Source organism: Aulonocara sp. 'chitande type north' Nkhata Bay, linkage group LG5 (genome assembly GCF_057382095.1).
Source record: "Aulonocara sp. 'chitande type north' Nkhata Bay isolate Kocher_YH1m ecotype deep benthic linkage group LG5, A_spYH_male_GT1.1, whole genome shotgun sequence".
In the NCBI taxonomy this organism is placed as follows: Eukaryota; Metazoa; Chordata; class Actinopteri; order Cichliformes; family Cichlidae; genus Aulonocara; species Aulonocara sp. 'chitande type north' Nkhata Bay.
In genome coordinates this window covers 2,502,497-2,525,864 of record NC_141348.1, presented here as the reverse complement: position 1 = coordinate 2,525,864, position 23,368 = coordinate 2,502,497, and the positions used below count along the sequence as shown (strand labels likewise).

General features: G+C 40.8%; 1 protein-coding gene across 1 annotated transcript in view; it reads right to left on the bottom strand.

The window, feature by feature from the left end:
* The window catches only part of ache (acetylcholinesterase (Yt blood group)), a 31,192-nt gene extending 9,464 nt beyond the window's left edge, over positions 1–21,728 (bottom strand). Inside the window, exons 1-6 of the mRNA XM_086290949.1 lie at positions 21,525–21,728; positions 3,685–4,211; positions 3,221–3,444; positions 2,861–3,121; positions 700–922; positions 296–538 (exon numbers count right to left, since the gene is read on the bottom strand). Of these exons, the coding sequence (XP_086147075.1) occupies positions 296–538; positions 700–922; positions 2,861–3,121; positions 3,221–3,444; positions 3,685–4,171 (1,438 nt within the window). The 5' untranslated portion in view covers positions 4,172–4,211; positions 21,525–21,728. The remainder of the gene's footprint in view (positions 1–295; positions 539–699; positions 923–2,860; positions 3,122–3,220; positions 3,445–3,684; positions 4,212–21,524) is intronic.
* Positions 21,729–23,368: the final 1,640 nt, after the last annotated feature.

Sequence of the window (23,368 nt, the reverse complement as noted above, 5' to 3'; positions counted from 1 at the left end):
CATTTTTCCAACTAGAATATTTTACTGATCTATCATCAGAGTATCAACAGTTTCGCTTACATGACAAATGCAGATTAAATTGTTGTAAAGTTGTCCTGCACATTATAGCATATTTTAAACAGCTATCATCTGCATTAAAAAGTGAAAACATGAAATTTAACGCACAGTTTAATTTAAGTATCGTACCAAATTGTTCTATCAACAGAAAGCAGGTCATTCAAACAGTAGCGTGTCTGGGTATGGGATATATATACTTCTAGATCTGTCAGACCACACTGGTACTCGGGTATCCTACCTTGTGAGTTTCCACTGTTCACCCCACCAAAGTTGATGCCACCCACGTTAGCCTTGAGGGCATTGTGTTGTGCATAAGAGCGAGCGAAGTGGGCCAGCGGGCAGATGACGTTGTGGTCACCGACAATGTCATCCATGGCATCACGGTTTTTTATCTCATTATTCTCATCCATCCAGTCGGTGTACTGCAGCACCACTGCTTCCAGGCCGATATCATTAGCATGAGGTACGCTCAGCCTAACACCTGGAAGAGTGACACTGAAGTTTTTAACAAGATAGAAGTAAAACTGTGCCGTAATAACCTGAAGCAGAATTAACTTGAATGTTTTGGATGGATTTATACAATTCTCTCTGCTCAGTTACATATATCCATCCAAAAAACAAACATGATTTTGGAGAACTTACTTTCCAGGAAGTCCTCTCTGGAGATCAGACTGTCGTTGTCCTTGCTGAAGCCTGGTGCTCCATACAGCAGGAAGTAGGAGCCTTCATTCTGATTAACGCCGAGGAGAATCTGCGTGTCTTTAAAGTTCCCTGAGTTGAGCATGGCCTCAGGAGTGTCGGGCAGAAACTCGCCATCCACAACAGGCACAAATGAAAATCGGAACAGAGCGGACCATGGCAGAACCTGCATGGATTACAAACCCACATGGGACTGTGAAATAACGCAACATTGAACACCAAGAAGTGCTACTTTCTACTCCAGAACCAAGCTACTCCTTTTGTGTGACTTTTACATACTGGTACTGGGGCTGCAACGATTCGTCAACATGACGTCGTCGATTATAAAGATTTGGCAACGGGGAGATTTTAAAAAATGTGGAAGCATGTAACAGCAAACAAAGTTAAATGCAGACTGTGCAAAGCAGAGCTTTCCTTCCATGACAGCACTGATGCAGTGCACGAGCATTTAAAACGCTGGCACGCTGGAGCTGCGATGTCCAAATGGGTCAGTTTTATGAAGTTAGTGGGTTGTCTGTGAAGGTTCTCAGTCATCCAGGTCATCGTAGTCAAAGGAGCTTGCAAAGAAAAGCGTCTGGACTTCTTTAAGTTGCTTGAAGACGTTTCACCTCTCATCCGAGAAGCTTCTTCAGTTCTGAGGTCAAATGGTGGAGAGTCCCAGATATAAACCTAGTGGGAGAATCCCCCCACAGAGGGACAAGCAACTTAAAGAAGTCCAGACGCTTTTCTTTGCAAGCTCCTTTGACAAGTTAGTGGGTTGCATTGACATGTTGTTTATATGAATGTTTTTACAGTAATGTTTACATTAGCTGTCGGAAACTTCTCAGGATGAAACGTGATAGTAAATCTTTAAATCTCACACTTTAATATTGCAGTAAACCTCTTCCACCTAATGAGAAACTATGATCTATAACCAAATATGTGATGAGCAACGGTCTTTTCTAAATCTGTTTTGTTGGTAAATGATCGTGATGAACATGTTCAGAGTAATTGTGGATTCATGAACTGAATCATCTGTAAACTTTGTTAACCCTGTCAGACCCAACCCGTCAAAAAATAGCCAGAAAATTCAGATTTTTTTGAACTGAGATGTTTATTAACCCTTAAAACAAAATCCACAATATTTTTTTTTGCTATATCGTGTTGTGTATGATATATTTTTATTATATATTTTTTGTATCGCATTCGATACATTGGGCATTTTTGGCAACAATGTTAATTTTAGACAAAAAAGAGTTTTGTCCACAACATTTTGAAATTATGGGAAGTACTGATCATGTTGATGTGACAGAGGTCTCAGAAACTTATAGCATTACAGGGTTAACCTGTTATTTTGGACTAGAAAGCAAATTAGTTTCCTATTTGCACATTATTTTGTATTTAAATACTAATAGCACTTTAATTTGTGCAACCAATATTTTTATTTATATGACTTTTATTTTGACCGTCCTATTGAGTCCTTTTAAAAATACATTTGATTATTTTCAAATTCATGTGTTTCATTATTTTAATTTTCTGTGGAACGAGACAGCAGAGTGGGCAGATTTGAGCAGGTGAGGACTGAAGACTAGAACAGGTTTGCCCACAGCACTGTGAGAGTTGTTGAAATAATCGCTGGCTAACTGACTAATGGAAGGAAAATTGGCAGATTGTTCAACTACCAACATAATCTTCAGTTGCAGCCCTGACTGATACAGGTACATACTGGCATGGTCCCTCTGTCCTCGTTAGTCTGACCTCCCATTTCGGTCTTCAGTTACTGAAACACGGCTCCTTATATCCGTGTTTGTGCAACTTGGCTTTGAATGAGAAAAACTTACTAACTACATGCCCTTGGTTGGAGAAGCCCGTGCTGGAGAGCAGTGGGCTGTTTTGTGTTCTTAGGAGCACTCTCCTGAACTGTTTGAGAGAGTCTTGCGTTTGAGTCCGGTCTGATTTTGATCCTTAACAACATATTGTGCACTTAGTAGGAACCACAGGTAATAAACCATGTCATTGCATCACAGAGCCAGTGGTTTGAATTTAAAGAACATCAAACTGAAAATAAGTCTCTCGTCCACGTTGCAAACAACACGATAAGTCAAACAGAATTTGTGTAAATTACCTGCCACTCATGATCGATAAGTTGCTGTGGACTTTTACTGCGCAGACAGTCTATTATCTCGGTGTCATTGCCTCCGTTGCAACCGACGAACTTTGCCAGCTGTGTAGCACGTCTGCGGGCTTCAGCGGGACTCACTGAGGCCCAGGGGCAGTTGGGGACCCCGCTCTGGAGGATGGCTCTAGTGAAAGTGGGTCGGCTGTCTGGAGACAACAGGTGGAATCCTACTGAAGCTCCGCCAGCACTCTCGCCAAAGATCGTAACCTGTTTCACAGAGAGAACAAACAGAAAACTAAATCAAAACAGGCTCATAATTATTCTAGCATAACAGAGGCTAGGCAAATAAAGCAATAAGAAACACACCTGTTTAGGGTTTCCACCAAAGAAATGGATGTTGTCTTGTACCCACTGCAGCGCCATCCTCTGGTCAAGGAGGCCGACATTGCCAGGAGCCTCGGAGGAGCCATGCAGAGCCAGGAAGCCGAAAGCACCGATCCGGTAGTTCATCGAAACCACAATGACTGTCTCGCTGTGAGCTAGGTAACGACCATCATACACATCCAGAGAAGAAGATCCACTGTAGAAGCCTGGAAACGTGGAATATCACAGCATTAACCTACAATATTAGAGCGTACTACAACAATTCATCACTGTTATTCAAGACGTTTAATGATTAGAATTCCAGCGTAATATCCTCAGTCCTTCTACATAAAAAATAATCTGACAGACGAGGAATTTTCTAATGTAATATATCAGGAACGGCTAACCCAGTGCTCCAATGACAATTGGAGTGATATTCCCAGTATGGTTTGTGAATTCTTAAGTACCTCCACCATAGATCCACACCATGACAGTGAGGTTGTGAGGTCTGGGCGAGGAGGGCACCCAGACATTGAGGTAGAGGCAGTCCTCATTCATGTCTCTGTTAGGATTCCACATCTCACTGCCCTGGAAGCCTGGGAATGCTGTGTCCACATACTGATAGCACGCGTTGGGGTATTCCTTGGCCTCGATCACTCCAGTCCACGGACGTTTGGGTTCTGGAGGACGGAAACGGCGGTTCCCCAGTGGGGGCTCAGCAAAGGGGATGCCCAGAAAAGCAGTTATGTAGCTCTGATCCGGCACCAGCTGGCGGATGCCTCGAACTCGACCGGTACGTGTCTGAACAACCAGGTCTCCCTCGTTCTGGGAGAAGCAGAATGGGATGATGAAAGCCAGGAGGAAGATCGAGGAGAAGAGAAGAACCACAGTGGGCTGCATCTTTGTATGCGAATATGGTCTGTGTATCTGAAGCAGATGTCGTGACTCTTTCATCAGACAAGGATGGCAGGGTATGCTCTGTGTACGCTCAGATCTACAGAGAAGACAGAGAGAGAGTAATGTGATTACAGTACAGGCGAGGACGGAGAACAGGCAGAATCAGGGAGGGAGAGATGAGACGAGAAAAGACAGAAGTATGAAAGTTTCACCAGTGTGGATTTAAGATTGGATAGGACAGACAACCCCGAACAGCCAATAGAATCATATGCAATAAAATAAATAATCATCTCAAGGGTGGATTGAATGCTCTATCTTTAGCAACTAGTGAATCTATGTGAGACTTTCTCAGTGCGTGTGCACGTCCTGGTGTAGTTTATCAGTGTGCAGCATGGCCAGCGTCGACGTGACCTGCTGCGGTTTCTGAGAAAAGACTTATTAAATATTCAACACCGAGACAACAGCAGTCTGACAGAGTCCGAGCTTCACCAGCATAAACAGCTTTTTGTTCTGTTACTGCAGATTAAAAAGCTAATCATTCAAATCTGCTTATGTTTAATAGAGACTAACATTTGCAGGATAAATATGTCTAGGTGGTGAATATCAATTTACTAAGAAGAGTATATCATGTTTTTGGTGAAGGACTGAATGTAATTACACTTAGTTGGTAGCAAACATTAAAATATTTCACAGCTCTAGGATAAGAAGACCTGTAACTGTAATGATGCTGCTTGGGTTTGGTGGGTTTCTGTGCTAATAGGTCGACTAACAGACACAGTTTATTTCAATAAAGAGTAGTCCACATTAGTATGTGAAAAACAAGATGCAGTCATTCAAATCAAGTGTCAGGGAAGTGAGGAGTGACTCGCTTTTGACATGAGGGGGAACTCTTTCACCTCCCCGGATACAGCTGACACACAACAGAATCAAAATAAGAATGCAATAAAATAAGATATTTAGGCTACGTCCACACGTGCATTTCAAATGTTAATAACTAAAGACAGAAGCTTGGCTGTTGTGTAGACTCGCAACTTAATAATGAACAAAATGCATACAGCATACATACATTTAATTTTTTACAAATTCAATTTATTCAAAATCGACATTGGGATTTGAGTTGTGAGAGCGTCTGTGTTGAATGTAGAAGCCACGTGCGCCTCTGCCTTTCTAAATGGAGGGACAGTAACTGTGTGTGTGTCAGTGTTTAAAAACTGCAGACAGATTAACAGCAACAGTATTTTGTCTCTGTCCACCATTGTAGAAATTAATCTCATGTAAACAATAACGTGAGCACAGCGTGAGGTCAAAAACGGTGCACGCCTTTGACATTGCGCGACTAAATCTCAGTTTTCCTCGTCCACACGTAAACGCAAAAACTAAGTTTTAAAAATCTCCATTTTCAGTGACCCAAGACGCCGTTTACGTGTGGACGAAAAGATCAAACATAGAAAAATCTGTGTTTTCAAAAATACCCGTGTGCGTGTGGACGTAGCCTTAGAAACAGCTGTTTTATTACAAACTAGTCCACCACCTCTCACTATATGATCTCAGCATATATGTGAATATATGTTGGAACAAAACTTCATTTTCATGTGTCACATTCAACATGTGTCACTTGTACGTGACTTAATGGTCACCAAAATCTGGATTACCAGTAAATGCTGAATGAAAATTTTGAAAAAGCACTACAGGTCTGGCAGAATCCAGAGATTTCAACCATATGAACTTATTTTCTTTTTAACAAGTTTTTATTTATATAGCACTAAATCACAACAAAGGTTTACTCAAGGTGCTAAATGGAACAAAATAAAATATTTAATAATGATAAGTTTATTTGTACACTTAATAAAACCTGCAAACCCTGGACCTGCAAGGAGTGTCATAATAAAGTTAAACATTCACACTCCAATGGGTGTGTCAGAGAGCAACATGAGGTTACGATCATCTCCCAGGATATTCGGCACGCAGACTGGATTGAAACACCAACCTTTCGGGTAGTCGGTGGCCTGCTCTACCACCTGAGGTACAGCCGCTTAATAGCTGGATTAAGCACAGGCATATAAGTGAGTCTCTCCTGAAAGGAGGCTCATGCACCTCAAATTGCTCAAGTCATGACAGAGAGAATCTTTAGCACTGTTATCAGGAACTGGGAACATCATCTCAAAGATAAGAGCAAGCCTCACTCCAGAGCATGTCCAGTGCAATCGTGAGTTCATGACCTGCGAACTCCAGGAAGCTCTGATAAGTCTGCCCAATAATAAGGTCCAGATGGATTTCCAACATAATTCTACAAAGAATTCTGGACGATTCTGGCACCAGTACTCCACAGACCATTGCAGGAAATCAAGGAAAACAGCAGACTACCATCAAATATGAATTCTGCCAACATTAGTCTCCTGCTAAAACCAGCAAACACCCTGTGTTTCCCACGAATGTTGACCATAAAATAATCTGCAAAGCTCTCTCAGAGAGATTAGAGAAGATAACCCCCCTCTTAACTCATCCTGACCAACTGGTTTCATTAAAGGTAGGCCCTCATCAACAAATACACGTAGATTAATTTAATAGACTACTCATCCAGTAAAAAACACAATATTGTCTCTAAATGCAGAAAAAACTCTTTGATAAACTGGTTAAAAATATTAAATAATCCCCCAACAGCTTGTTTCAGAACAAATGACCAAACATCCTCCAGCTTCAGTCTCCAGAGGGCACCAGGCAGCGATGCCCGCTCGCCCCTCACTGTCTGCAGCTTTCATCAAACCAGTAGCAGATGGTCTTGCCAAGAATCAATTATTTATTTTCAATGATGTAAACCATCACCAGACCGGTTAGATCTCTGGAAAGATCTAAACATTCCAGGGTCCACTCGTCTTCTATGTTCAAGACACTCCTAAATACAATTCAAAGTGTTACACAGGTTACTCAAAAGCTAAACTAGCGACAATATTTCCAAACATTGACCCATCGTGTGTTAGATGTAAACAGACTCCAGCTACGTCCCTTCATATGTTTTGGTCCTGTCTGAAAATTGCTCTTTTCTGGTCATCATGTTTTGAAGTCATCTCTAAAGCCTGTGCCTATAACATCTCGCCTTGGTGGCAATTTTTGGTTGTTTCTCTGGTATAGCGACTTCTGTTTCTGGTCATTGCCTTTTTGTCATTATTAGCGAGACGCCTGATTTTATTTAAAAGCCTACTACTGCTCCATCACATCACCACTGGATAAGGGATGTTATGCAAAATGTCAAGCTGAAAAATCAGATGTACTCTCCACGGATCCATCAGCAAATTCCACACAACATGGGAGCCTCTGTTAACATACGACAACAATCCACCTGGTCTGGAACGGGAACCTTGAATGTTTCTGTCTGTCCTTGAACAGGCCTGTAAAAACTGAGAGGTGCACCCCTGTTTTCTTTTCTCTCTTCTTGTCTTGGTGTTATCTGTCTTTATGATTTGTGGGGATGTGGCTATCTGTAAAATAATACGAATGTTCTGTATGATAATTGGAAAAATACAAGTGTTTAAAAGATGTTAAAATTTATCGCTATATGCTGTATTAATAAATCACAGAAAAACCGAAGAGATTGTTTGCTGTGAAACCCAAAGATACATTTAATCAGTTTCATCATTTGAAATGCAAATACAAATTGGAAATTTCAAGCAATTAAATACAAATTTAGCAAACAATGACTACATGACACAATAACTATGCACTCTAAACACACTAATCTAAAGACTCACTATTAAAATCACCGTTATTGATTTTGAAGCCACTCCCACAACGTCCCCTTTTTTTCCAGAGCCACCAAATGTTCCCATATAATCTTGTGATTGGCTACTGAGGTGCTTTTTTCCACTGATACGAGAGTGAAGTCATAGTTTCTTCTACTCTGTCCTTAAAAAATATTTTTATGGTTTCTTCCTGCATTGAATGTGACTTCAACACAAATTAGAAAATGGTAGTTTGACTTAAATGAGTAAGTGATATGTGTATCCATCAACTCTAGAGGGTCAACAATGTTATTTTTACTGTAGATTATACAATCTTTTTTTACATTTTTATTCTTTATTGTAGGACAGTAAGTCCTCCTGCAGGATCACGGCTAAAGTCTGTGTTTTCAAACTTACACGTGTTCCTCGTGTCTTTCCAGCTCAGTCACACCAAGTTTCCACTGTGATGGAGGGAAAGTTATTTTCTGTCTCCACACAGACATTTGAAGACCCTCATAGCTAAGCCACAAAGGCTGAGACAGGTGTTTGGTCACACGGCCACTATAAAAAGGCATCAAAGTAAAACCCTAGTAAATGCCACACCGTCTCATGGATTAGTGGGGCTCTGGGTTTATACTAGAAATGCATCTCCTCACAGCTAGAAACTTTAAACATTTGTGAAAATAACATACAGGAGATTGTGGAATTAGAAAGAGGATTTGGGTTTCTAAAGGTCAGAGAACATTAAGTTTAATAAACTCAAAGACTTTTTATTTTGCTTCATATTGCAAAAATGGAAACCTGGCAACCTCTACCGCTCACCCGGGTCAGTTCACCTGGTGCCAAATGACTTGAGCTAACCTAGAGCTTGACATTAAATTTAGCTAGTTTGTCGTATTAATGTTTAATTATTATAAAATTGTGTCAACACATCGTGTACGGTAACAGTTTCAACAAATGCTTTCATTTAAAGTGCTAACAGTGATACAATGGTAGCATTTTGAGCCCAGGCCTCATTTTTTGGTGGTTTCTGTGTAACTGATGCAGTCCTGCACCTTTTACTGCAGGTGACAAGTGAACGGTGACAATGCAAAAATACATTCTTTATACTGAGGAAGAGTGCTCAGAAATAGTATTCGTGCACTCAAGTATCGCCCCACTACTCCTCCTGTGTGACAGTTATCCTCTATTCCTTACAGTCTAAGTTTCTGTCTCCAGCCTGACTGGTGTGTCAACTGTGTCCAGCCACTGCAGCACAATTATTCATTTCAATTTTATACATAAAACACCAAAATCACAACAACAGTCACCTCAGGGCACTTTATACTGCAAGGTAAAGGCCCAATAATAATGCAGAGAGAACCCCAACAATCAGTCGATCCCCTCTGAGCAAGAACTTAGTGAGGAGGAAGAAAAGCTCTGAGAAACCAGACCAGACTGCCGTGACCGGTCTGGGGTGAAGGGAGGAAGACAGAACGAAAGACGCAGCGTGGAAGACAGAAAGAGATCAATAATAACTAATGAATAAATGCAGAATGGTGTATAAACACATAGTGAGTGAATAAGAAACACTAGTGCACAGTCCTCTGCAGCCTGGACCTATTGCAGCATCACTAAGGGAGGATTCAGGGTCACCTGATCCAACCCAACTATATGCTTTAGCAAAAAGGGAAGTGTTAAGTATGAAAGTAGAGAGGATGGATGTCTCTCGAATCCCGACTGGCAGCTGGTTTCTGCAGAAGAGACTCTGAAAGCTCTGCCTCCCGTTTTACTTTTTAAAACCCAGGAGCCACAAGTAAGACAAGTCTGACAGCAAAGTGCTCTAATGGGGTTATGCGATACTGTGAGTTTTACTAAAGTAAACATAAAACGTGTCAGGGTCACAAGGTTGCGTGTGTTAAGTCAAATTTATTCATATAGCACATTGACCAAGGTGCTGTACATTTAAGATAATCAACAGAGACAAAAACATAGGAAGACATGGCAAAAGTTAGGAAACAAGAATCATAAAATTAGAAGATTTGAGTGAGAAATAAGACCAATACAAGCAGTACCAACTGATTGTGATTTAAAAGCCAAAGAATAAAAGTGGGTTTGTAAGACGGGTTTGAAAGTGTTGGGGAGGTCCTGATGTGAAGGAGCAGTCACAGCAAAGGCTCGGTCTCCTCTGAGCTTTGGTCCGCAGACCTCAGTGATCTTGCAGGAGCGTACCAATTCAACAGATCAGAAAGGTATGAGGGTGCTAACCCGTGCAACGCCTCAAAAACAAATAATAAAATCGTAAAATTAATTCAAAAACTAACTGGCAGCCAGTGTAAGGATGCCAGTATGGGAGATATGTGGTCTCACCTCCCAGTTAGTAACTGTGCTGCAGCGTTTTGGACCAGCTACAGTCGGCTAACTGATGACAGGCTAACACCAGAGTAAAGACTATTACAGAGAGTCGAGGAGAGATGAAATGAAGGCATGAACAGCTCTGTCAAAGTCTCTGAAACAGAGAAATGGCTTCACTTTAGCAAGAAGATGAAAGAAACTGGACTTGATTACAGCATTGATCTGTTTATCAAACATTAGAGTCAAAAATCCCTCCTGGGTTCCTCTTAACATCCTCCAAACAATCTAGCAAACCCTTCAGACGACTCACAGATCTACAAATATTTCAGGTGTAAAAAAATCACCTAACATGAGAGGCTGAATGTTGTGTTTAAAGATAGCAGAAAACTGCAAGAAATCACATTTAAACAGTGTTGGGCAAGTTACTTTGAATTCTAGTTACTAGTTACTTCTTCAAAAAAAGTAACTGAGTTAGTAACTGAGTTACAAGATTCTAAAAGTAATTAATTACTTGAAAAGTAATTAATTACTTAAAAAGTAACTATTGCGTTACTTTAAAAAAACGTTTAACCCTCTGGGGTCCAGGTTGTAACTGGCCATTTTTAACTACTTTTGATGTTTCCTCCACATTTCGCCGTTAAAAATGATTTACTTTGTCTTGTTTGGTACCATCCTTTTCAGCACAACCTCACATGTCTGAATTTACAGTCATGTTTTCATTTTGACAAACTGTATTAACACAATTGATCTAAAATCAGACAGAAAACATAAAATCCGAGTAGAAAAAGTTCTATTTTTACTGTAACAACCACAAACATGTTTATTGAATCATATTTCATAACTTTAAATGCAAATATAAATTGTCAATTTTAAAACCACATGCACAAGTTTTGCAAACAACAAAGTTATTTGCATCCATTTACCTTTTACCTTGATTTTTTTAAATAACCATTTCAAACTATTTATAGAACAATCATCTGTTCTTCAATAAGATGCCACAAATTATTTGTGCCACTGCAAAAAAATAATTTCTGTCCACTATAAAGGAAACATCACAGCCTGAGACCTGCAGGTCTGACAGCAGCAGGTGTATCACTGCTGTTTCTACCTGGAGACAGCAGTCGCCTCATTGTTCTGACACACAATACAAAACTGTTTGTTGAAAATCTGTAACGCGACCGGACCGCATTTTATTGTTAGTAACTGTAACGCCGTTGTAACAATAGAAATAGTAATTAGTTAGATTACTCGTCACTGAAAAAGGTAACGCCGTTACCTGTAACGCCGTTATTCCCATCACTGCGTTTAAATTGTATTTTAGGCACCACGCTACAAGCAGACGGTTACAAAAAGAATGTCATTTGTTTCCATTTCTTTAATTGTATCTATGAAAATGATTGATGATAACAGTTCAACAGGCATACAATATTAAAATTAACACAAAATTTGTGGTTTTCAGAGAACTATTAGCTGGAAACATCTCAGCATGCTGTGCAGTATAGAAATGTCCTGACTCCAGCTCTATACCCAGTATGTCGGCTTCAGTGTTCATTGCTTCCTGTAGTTTAACACAGACACAATAGTTTCCTCTAGAATTTGGATGCTAACTAGTAATCGCTGTTTTGTGTCGCTCCTATCACGTACAGAACTTTGGAGTTGTAAGTTTCTTCATCCATTTTCTTAATTATTCGTTCTACTCAGGTTTGTGCAGCTGTCACTGGACAAAACATGGGGCACACCTTGGACTGGTTGCCAGTCCACCACAGGGTAACACATACAGAATGACCAGTTTAGAATCAGAAGATCAAATTAATGTCTTTGAATTGTGGTGGGACGATGGAGTACTAACCCAATCAAGTAACAACTGCGACACAGTGCACACCGTGGACCATCTACCTCCACAACCACATCTGGTTTGTCCACAGATCACAAGGTCTGTAGTACAATTCCTAGCTCCTCCTTTCTACATCCTGAAGCCCAGGTTTTGTCCTACACATCCATCCCACTGTGAGTGTGCATGTGTCAATATTAGATACAAAAAATGAATATGTGCGTGGTCATGTGACTATGATGTGTAGTGCAAAGTGCTTTGAGCGCAGCTCAGTTACTTCCTTTTGTTCCACTGTGGAATTTCAGGAGGACTGAACAATACAGTGAGCTGGGATGATTTTACACCGAAACAGATCAAATATCAATTCTGCAATTATACTCGCTGAAATATCGCTCCACCACATCAGCACCTTGAAATTATTTGTGAAGACCAGGGACGGAAAAAACAAAGATAAAAAAGTGATGGTGGAAAGATTGGTTCCAGTGGGGTGAAGAAGGGTAGAGAAACACAGTGAGAGTGGGGCCAGGCCATGGGCGGGGAGAACGTGTGTCACCTCTCAAATTAGACCGAGGAATTTGTGCATAAGGTTGACAGAAGGATTGGTTTCACTGGGGGTGGGTTCAAGTTATGGCTCATGACTCTCAGGATAAAACACTGGAGGAGGAACCTAATATCAATTAAAATCAATAAATAAATCAGCCCTGATATGATTGAGGAATGCTGAAAATAATTAAATCAATTTATGAAAAAAATATAATCAGACTGAAGAGTCTCCAGTGCACAGATGGAGGACGAGGAGAAAAGATGATAAAAATGAGAAAACAAGCGATTACTCAACCAGTACACTTAGTTATACAGCTCGTGGTGATTGTGCATGTTCATCCTTAGTGTGGTCAGACCAGCGACCAGTCCAGGGTGCAACATCTGTGCTCGACTTATTTTATTTAAAAAGTGATACAAGTATGTCACCAGGTCAGCTCAGAGGAGTTGCAGGGCACTGATTTTTAATCAAATGCCTGTTCCTCGTGTGTACGTCCATCATTTGGTGTTATTTAAGCCACACTTACATGATTGTTGTCCCCACATCTCTACCACCACAGAAACAGGTGCACTGACTTTCCACTTACAATGGTGTATGTATAGAAATGCTCCTATGTGCAACTGTTAGTCATGGCTGTGGCTATTCATAGTGAGTGCACCACTGTTTAAACGCGTAAACACAATCTCATAAGTGTCTTTGCTGTATGAAATCTGACACTTTACTAGTTAGTCAAAGATAATATTCATTTTGCTCTATCGAAGCATATTAGCAACTGTAAACAGGATCTAGATGTTCTGTGGTACATGTGTGGCACTGCAGGGGTGTCACAATACCAGAAATCCAAACTCAGTGCAAACACCCAGTGGCGGTCCTAGCCTGTTTGGCGCCCCGGGCAAACACTCCCTCTGGCACCCCCCCCCCCCCCCCCCCCCCCCCACACACACACACACACACACACACACAAAACACATCAAGGATTATACATTAACATAAAACTGTTGTCGGAACCATACTGAATTTCGCCAGAGACACACACACACACACACACACACACACACACACACACACACACACACACACACACACACACACATATGAAAAGAGAGAGAGTATGCATTGTATGCAAAGAGCTACCAAACAGCCATCATAATTCGTCATACAATGAGAACAGGACAAATCAACAACTGACAATGACTAATTAATATTAAAATCTGTAACATAATATTTGGAGTTTAGTCTGTTACTGTTACTATTTTTACCATTTATTTTTGGAGCAACTGTAACCCACATAATTTCCTTAGGGATTAATAAAGTATTCTGATTCTGATAGTTTCAGGATGACCTGCCATTATCCAATGACACATCTGCTTACCTGCATCTTTTGCTCGTTTCTCCTCCTCTTCTTTTCTCTTTTTTCTAAACTGAGGACCTGATGGCTTTGAACTTTTCTTGTCCATCTTCCATTGGTTTTAATTTTGCACTCCAGTATGAACACCCATCCCCCAACTCAGGGATCACCACAACATAACCTAATAGACCAACACCTTAGTTCACAGATTCACTTAGTCTAAGGTGTATTTCTGGTAGGGCTGCTCGATTATGGCAAAAATGATAATCACGATTATTTTTCACTGAAATTGAGATCACGATTATTTGACGATATTTATTTAACCCTTTAAGACCTACTATAGAACCAAGTCCGCCAGAGCTTATATTATTTTTTTTTTACATGCTGTAGTGCCATTTGTGGGAGCATTTCAAGTTGCTATACATCAATACAACTGTTATAGCCCATATTTTAATAATATGTATGCATTAAGTCCATAGTAATTACATAAATTGCAAAAAAGTGCAATAAACTACAAAAAAAATAGAAAATCGCTTTTGTTTTGTTTACATATATTTCTACTTGGAGAAATTTAAGAGGTTTATCCCTCAAAACTTTAAATACAATAAAGTTGCAAAAAATAGTTTCCCACCACAGGAAATTTATTTTGAGTGTCTTCATAGTTTTATTTTGGAGATACAGCAATTTTTATATACTGCAGGAAAAACAAAAAACAATCCTATGATGCAAATTTGCAAAGAAAACAGCATGTGCATCATTTCACTGTGGGAAGTGTTACGAACAGCTGATAGGAACGGCAAAGCGTGTTTCTGGAATATTATGTTTTTGTTCCTGCAAGAGCTTTTTATGCAATTTTTGCAAAGCTATATGTGGAACGAAACCGTGACTGAGGACAAGCTGATGGCATCAGATGTAAGTACAACTCCTCCGGTTTCATATGCAAACAAATTATTGCGCTAGCTTACACGGTTCAGGTTCTACAGGGATTTAACAATAGTTACACAAAACGGAGCGTGCTGCTCTGACCGGCTTTAAAGGGTTAACAATGACTTTAAAAAATAATATAAAATAGTGTGCAACACCACTGAAGTTTTTTTTTACCTCTCTTTTCAACCAACGGCAGTCACTCTCCTCTCCAAATAACTTCTGCTTAGCTTTCCGAGCTTCCCTCGGGTCCTCTTAATCAGCGGTCTCAAACCTTTTTTGCGCCACGGACGGTTTATGCCCGACAATATTTTCACAGACGGCCTTTAAGGTGTCGCGGATAAATGAGGGAGGGGCTAATAATCGGCTCAGTCATTTTTAATGATCGTTGAAAGCCCAGATCGTAATCGTGATTAAAATTCGATTAATTGAGCAACCCTAATTTCTGGGATTTCACACAACCCAGGATTCAAATCATGAATACATAATTTACAACATTATGAATGAAATGTGCTCTACTTGGAAGCAGCCGGCCCCTCCCCTTTCGACGGGTTGTGTGTGAGACTTTAAATCATCAAACTGTAAATTATACATTTTAAATTGTTATTGATCCTTTACCACGAGTCCTAAAGTGTATATTTATCTTCTTACTCTTCTTATATTTATTGTTTGTTTACTTGCACTGCTGTAACTGGAGCCTCGTCGTCTCTCTATATACTGGACTGTAGCGGAGATGACAATAAAGTTTACTTTGACTTCGGCAGCGAGCAGGCGCACCGAGGGCTCTCGCGCTCACTTTTCTCGTATAGAATTTCGAAAAAACATCGGTGCAAATTATAAGTCTGTATCATGTCTGGTGTTTTCGTGTTTGTTGTTTTGTTTTTATTTTGTTTTATTTGGCGAGTTGGTTATTAGACGCTGCTCCAGCCGGTCAGAGAATCCCCCGCCGCCCCGCCCTCTCCTCCCTGTGCCGCAAGCAGCAGGCGCACCTCGCAAACGGAGGGCGCCCTTACTCCCAGCAAATGGGCGATAGAAAACCGATCGGTGCCTCTGCCATTCCCAATATGCGCTGCCTGATGTCGGGGCAGCATGAGTATGAGCAATTTTTTTTTGCTGATGCCTGTGATGCTGCCCCGCACCACGATGCCACCCCAGGCAACCGCCCATGTCGCCCGTATCAAAAACCGCTACTGCAAATCCCCAGGAAAACACTCAATGGTTGATACCATTTTCTGTAGCACAGGGGGGAAATTTGACCCCATCCCACAACAACAGAAGTAACGGCAAAGAAGTGACACCTCGGAAAATATCAGTGCGTTATTGTAAAAACAGAAAAGTTCAAGTTGCCTCAACCTGCCCCCCCCCCCCCCCCCGTTCACTCTGCTCCACCTCAAGCTGCAGCTCTTCAGCCTACAACTGTCGCCTGCTCCAGATTTCACTCTGTATTTGCTCTGATTAGCTCTCCACACTCTGTTCAGCTCAGCTGCAGCCTCCCCTCTGCTCTGCACAGCTAATGCTCATATGCATGGCAGCTAGGTTAACATTTTTGATAATAGTTTAATATTTCAGTTGAAATGAGAGTTTTACTGAGCTCTGAGTTTAAGTGTTAAGCATGTTAACTACATCAGCTGTCAGGGGGGAGGAGCTCTCTGTCTGCAGCAGTTGTGTGTGAAGTTGTGTGTCAGCTGCAGGAGGCAATGATGAGGCTGTTGGCACTGACACTGTCGCAGGGCTGAACTGAGAGAAGCATCCAAAAATGAAATGACTGTGCAACATCTGTAGGGTCCATGTATCACATGATGCTACCAGTAGTGACACCAACCCTAGCCAACCCCCTCTGCTGCTTAACAGACCAGATCAATAACCCAGCAGTCTGATTGGCCTGATGCTACAGTATGATAACAAATAGTTGTTTTTTCACACATAGAGCAGTTATTAAGATCTATATTACGAATCTTTATACTTTTGCATATATCATAACCATTTAATCGTTTGTGTTTCTCTTCCGTGTCATCTTAAACGTTCACTGCCTGCATGTAACGTAAGGGTCGCCAAAATCTGCATCGTGACACAATTTTGTTCACATGACCACAAAATACAGAGAGAAGGTTCTGAAAAAGCCCTGCAGGCCTGGCAGAAATCGCCTGCTAGTTACAGTTGTGGTCAAAAGTTTACATACACTTGTAAAGAATATAATATAATGGCTCTACCGAGTGTCCCGTTATTTCTAAAACTCTGATTTTCCTCTGATAGAGTGATTGGAACAGATACTTCTTTGTCACAAAAAACATTCATGAAGTTTGGTTCTTTAATGACTTTATTATGGGTTAACAGAAAAAAGTGATCACATTTGCTGGGTCAAAAATATACATACAGCAACATGAATTAGCAATTTTGGTGACTTACAAAGTTGTCAGTGAACTGAGCTTCATAGCATGGCCTCTTAACTTCTTGTGAGTGATTATGAGTGACTACAGCTGCTGACTTCTCTTAGACCAGTTAAATAGGGCTCATTGGATACAAACGCCCACAAACGCTACAATGGGAAAGTCAAAGGAGCTTAGCATGGATCTGAAAAAGCGAATTATTAACTTGAACAAGTCAGGAAAGTCACTTGGGGCCATTTCAAAGCAGCTGCATGTCCCAAGAGCAACAGTGCAAACAATTGTTTGTAAGTATAAAGTGCATGGCACTGTTTCGTCACTGCCAAGATCAGGAAGAAAACGCAAGCTATCACCTGCTGCTGAGAGAAAATTGGTCAGGAGGGTGAAGAGTCAACCAAGAATCACCAAAAAGCAGATCTGCCAAGAATTAGAAGCTGCTGGAACACAGGTGTTATTGTCCACAGTCATACGTGTTTTGCATCTCCATGGACTGAGAGGCTGCCGTGCAAGAAGGAAGCCCTAGTTCCAAAAGCGGCACCTTAAGGTTCGACTGAAGTTTGCTGCTGATCACATGGACAAAGATAAGACCTTCTGGTGGAAAGTTCTGTGGTCAGACAAAACAAAAATCGAGCTTTTTGGCCACAATGCCCAGCAATATGTTTGGAGGAGAAAAGGTGAGGCCTTTAACCCCAAGAACACCATGCCTACAATCAAGCATGGTGGTGGGAGTATTATGCTGTGGGGCTGTTTTGCTGCCAATGGAACTGGTGCTTTACAGAGAGTAAATGGGACAATGAAGAAGGAGGATTACCTTCACATTCTTCAACATAACCTAAAATCATCAGCACGAAGGTTGGGTCTTGGGCACAGTTGGGTGTTCCAACAGGACAATGATCCCAAACACACATCAAAAGTGGTAAAGGAATGGCTAAGTCAGGCTAGAATAAGGGTTTTAGAATGGCCTTCCCAAAGTCCTGACTTAAACCCCATTGAAAACATGTGGACAATGCTGAAGAAACAAGTCCATGTCAGAAAGCCATCAAATTTAACTGAACTGCACTAATTCTGTCAAGAGGAGTGGTCAAAGATTCAACCAGAAGCTTGTGGATGGCTACCAAAAGCGCCTAATTGAAGTGAAAATGGCTAAGGGACATGTAACCAAATATTAGCACTGCTGTATGTATATTTTTGACCCAGCAGATGTGATCACTTTTTTCTGTTAACCCATAATAAAGTCATAAAAGAACCAAACTTCATGAATGTTTTTTGTGACAAAGAAGTATCTGTTCCAATCACTCTATCAGAGAAAAATTAGAGTTTTAGAAATAACGGGACACTCGGTAGAGCCATTATATTATATTCTTTACAAGTGTATGTAAACTTTTGACCACAACTGTACATACAAAAGTATGACTCTTTATGTCCTAATGTTGTGGTTTTTATGATTAAAAGACATCCCTGCTCCCGAAGATGGCTGCACAGTATCTATCACAGCGTCGTCCCCTCCCACAGGAAGCTGCATTTTCCTGTCTCCACACTCGGCACACACACGCAGGCTGTACAGGTTACTGGCAAACCCGGTTTTTAATATGTTAACAATAAACAGTAGCGCTTCAAGATAAATGCTACAATGAGAACATAACCCTTCTGCTTAAAAAATAAATATGATATCAAAATACTTCACCAGATGAATATTTATTAAGTGACAGCTATAGGCCTTTTTTGTTCCACAGATAAATGACTTCAAAGAGATTTACGAAAACAAAGCAAGTCACAATGTGCAAAAAATACACAGTATTAGCTCTGATAATAAGTCTAAAAAGGGGTAAAATCATAAAAGTATTCTTTTTATTAAATTAAATTACACAAAAGACAAGAATTAGTATTTAACATAGTGCACAAGCATCGTCTGTTGAATACAAAAACTGGAACAACTGGAAATAACGTACTAATAATTATATATTAATAGTTTTATAATAATTCATACATTCAAAATTTAATGATGAGCAAACAAAAGGAAACTAGCAACACGGCTGCACAGCCTGATGCTCCACGAACAAAAGCATGCTCTAAAGTTCAGCTTTGTTTCTACCCCAAAAGTGGGGATAGTGACACTCCACTCAAGTCACCCACTCAAATGAAATATAAATCCACTTGCATTAAATAACTGTCTTTCACAGCAGTGTTTATCTTTCTCACAGCTACCAGAGATAAAGAAATCTTCAGTTTGGTTTAAGCAAGAGTGCAGCCTGAGTACAGTGTAGGTGCTGGGACACGAGCTAGAAACTCACCTTATTATTACCTGTAAAGATTTCTAACTTGAGTGCAAAATAACAGGCTGGAATAATAGGAACAAATTAAAGTGAAAATAATCGTCTTGAATCCTCTATGCTCGCCAAAGCAGCAAAGCAGCAGAGCAACCAGAGTTTGGATCCAGAAATGTGCAGAGCCAGAATCACTTACAGATATTAACTTGTGTGATAAAACTGCACGCACATGCAAGTTTTATTAAATGAACACATTCAGTAAAACCTGCAGCGCTGATTAAACTTTGGCAATCATCCCCCTGACATTGTATAAGGACTGAGTGCTGTCTGCTGCCAAAATAGCTTTTACTGTTATGACTTGGAAAAGAAATACATTCAAGCTACCGAGACCTGCAGATACAGAGAGGCAGGAGAAAATGGTTGCTTTGTTTTTAACTGCAGATATCATTCATTAAGGCAGGACTGGCTTGGTTTCAGGCTTTAGTGCTCTCGCTTCTCTTCCACTTTCAATGTGCTGCCGGCACATGTTACCAATCTGAATTATGGATCTATAGATTTTTGCTTAAAGCTGAAAGAAATTCAACTTGTGGAAGCTTCAGTGCATTAGTGCAGGATCAGCCTATCACATCATGTTTATCCAAATCCTCCAGCACGGCCGTTAGCCAAGCAAATCACATTATGCAGAGATCTTGAAAAAGTCATGTAGCCTCTTATAATTTAGCATCACATTGTAAGGAGAAAATGATAACAGGGGGAGTAAATAATCAGCTTCTTATATGAACACAATTTCTAGCAGGCAGCTAGCTTGACTAATTTTACCTCCTAATCGAAACTTCTCATGACTGATTATGGCAATAATATGACGGTCAGTCTGGGCCTCTGTTGGTCACAAGATCAACATCTGTCCCTGTTTAGTTTCTGCCATCATACCACAACCAGTTTTGAATGGGGAGAAACAGCCTTGAAATCTGAAGAAAAACACGAATTTGTTACTGTCAGCATGACTTATAAACTCTTTGGATGTGCATGAAACACCCTGGAAAGAAACTTTAAAACAGTGCATGATTTTTAAACTTAGCCAAGTATTTTAATGCTTAAACCTAAATGAGAACTTACTGTACTTAAATCTAAACAAGTTCTTTTTAGTGTGTATTAATAATAATCCATTTAAAAACGTACTAATAGTGTATTACAGAATAATATATGTGAAATGTAAACATCTGTCACATGTATGACCGGAACTGTGGTCTCTGTAGTTGTTCATCAGATAACGGATTAATCTGTGCCCATAAATGCAAATCAACAGATCAGAAGTCGTGACTATTTTCTGAAGCGCACGGAGCCTGTTTGACCAGTGCTGCTGTTTCAGCCACTGCTTTGACCACATACGAATCTAATGCTGTCAAATACATTTGCTAAAAGGGAATAAAATTATCAAGCAACAACACTGCCACTGGTTCAAATGTTGTACTGTTAGAAAGGTGTACATTTAATGCAAAGAAAAAGAAGCATTTTGTATCAGCAATTTTCTAAAAACACCATCATACCTGCACAGACGCACCTTTACAGACACGGTTCTGCAAACCAAACAAAGTTACAGTAGAATTTTACTAAAATCTCTTACATATTTGCCACAATATGAGCCCGGATGGTATCCTGCCATGTTTCCCGAGCTCTGTAGTTCTGCTTACAGACACGGGAGCCTTAAAGTGCCAGTATGTAACACTGAGTTTGGCCTGGCGCTCTGCCCGTGCCGGAGAACCGCATCTACAGCGCACAGTCTAACCCGGTACCGGTGTTGTGGAGCAAAAAGAAAAAAGAAAAGGCCTGTAACCATGACCACCTTTGATGTAGCAACGATTAAACGGAATAACGTCAGTCGTGCAACACAAATACTGGTGACTTATTGCTCGAGTTTGAGAGCAGCTTCCTCGGTGTCAGAAATCAAAGACGCACACAGAGCGCAGAAATGCTTCATTGTTATGGTTTTAATATAGCGCTGCCTCTTCGTGTCAGCTGTCAAGTGGCTCGCTGAATAATAATAGCTTCAGTTTTTCGGTCTTACCCGCCTATTCCTTCGAAGAGAACCCGAGGCGACGACTTGGTGCCTGCTTTCTTTCGTTCCTTGCTCTGCCTGGGCAGCGATAATTACCCCGAAGAAAAGCAGAGGCTGTGAAAATGTCGATAGTAGCGCATTAAAGCAGCGGCGAGTTTACGGACACACTCGGTCGGTTAGACCGTAAAGCACTGACAGTAGGGGGAGACTGCTCCTAATAAATACCGCTTGTAAACATGGAGCTGACAGTTACTCTCGCGAGAGCACCTGTAGTGCTTTAAACTACTCCCCGATGAAAAAAACCACATATGGTGCCAAATTAGACACGTCTAAAATAAAGTGTCTGTGCAGAGACCAAAGAACTCATGGCTACATATCGTACACCATGCATCAAGCTGCAGATTCATGTAAATACTATTTCCTTTTATTTTCGTTAGGTTTTGTTACTCTTTCTGCCTTCACATCACTAAAAACTCAGCAAGGTTGGTTGGCTGCTTGTTTTAGGAAGGACCACCCAGCTTCTGTTTACATGGCGAATGATAAAAGCAGAAAATGATATATACCGTGAACTGAATTTTGTAAATATACACTCAGTTATGCATACCTGTGAAATCTAATGAAATGCAGTGTGAGAGCTCTACCACATATTCTACTGTCACCCACCACATGTTTTTGCCACGTTATAGAAGAAAGATTGAGGCACCTACTGTGGCAGACACGAGGCAACTGAAAAAGCCAGTCATAGTTTGTGTTTTGTCTTTGTCTGTCTATCTACATTCCTGCTTACTGTCCCCAAATGCTTCTTCATATTGATGATCCTTGGCAGTCTGATTGTCTAACATCCGTCAACTATCGATCGATTACATTGATCCCTTTTCTGCCACTGATCCATATTGTGAGGGCAGCGGTCTACGTCGAGACCCAGAGGCCTTCCTTTCTGGGGACGCCACCCTAAAGCTGGTTCTATGGTCGAGCACAGAGAGCACGGTCGTCTGCCTGCAGCGAGCGCTGTTCTCAGAGGGAGGCAGTGTTACAACCGGTCTGTGGCCACTCTTGCTTGTGCTGTTGTCGCTCTGTCAGCCGGCCACAAAGGAGAGCAAAACTATAACACTTGAATTTGAATTTAACCTTATTGTGATCATAAATACATGAAATGTAACGAGAGTAGGTGCCTTCCTTATGGTGATAGTCATTCACACAATACACCATTGCATGTGGCATATAACACTATTGCATGAAAACACACATGTGTGGCATTATTGTACATAATATCAACTATTATATATGGTGCTAGGTGGTGAGTAATGCCCTGATGGCTCTCAGATAGAAACTGTTCTCCAGCCTGGAACAAACTATGATGGGATGTGAGGAATCTTTTAAAATGTGGAGTTCACCAGCTGATGGTCTCCTGGGTATCTTTATTGTAGATGCTCCGCAGTCCTCTTCTTGTAGTCCCTCTTAGCCTTTTAGTGCCTCTCTTTAGGTTGGTCCATGCCATGCTGTAGAGGGCCTTGACACCAGACTTGATGTTCCTCTCTTGAAGCAGCTGCTGGACCTTCCTAGTCTTGGTTGGGAAAGACTGGGATGTGTTTCATCACAGTAACAGTCGGTGCAGGTCTTGAAATAGCATGCAAAGCGTTCAAGTGAAACCAGTGGTAAAAAGTGAAAAAGTGACCGTGCAACCACTCTTTGTGATTTTCATACTGTAGTTTTTTTATCATTGAAGTTTTTTTGTTCCCAGTGAACATTATATTGGAGGACTGCATGGAAGAACATCTTGGATGGGTGAAAACCTCTCTCCGCCTCGGTCCAACCAAAAAGTCTACACAGACGGACACATTTGTGGGACCATA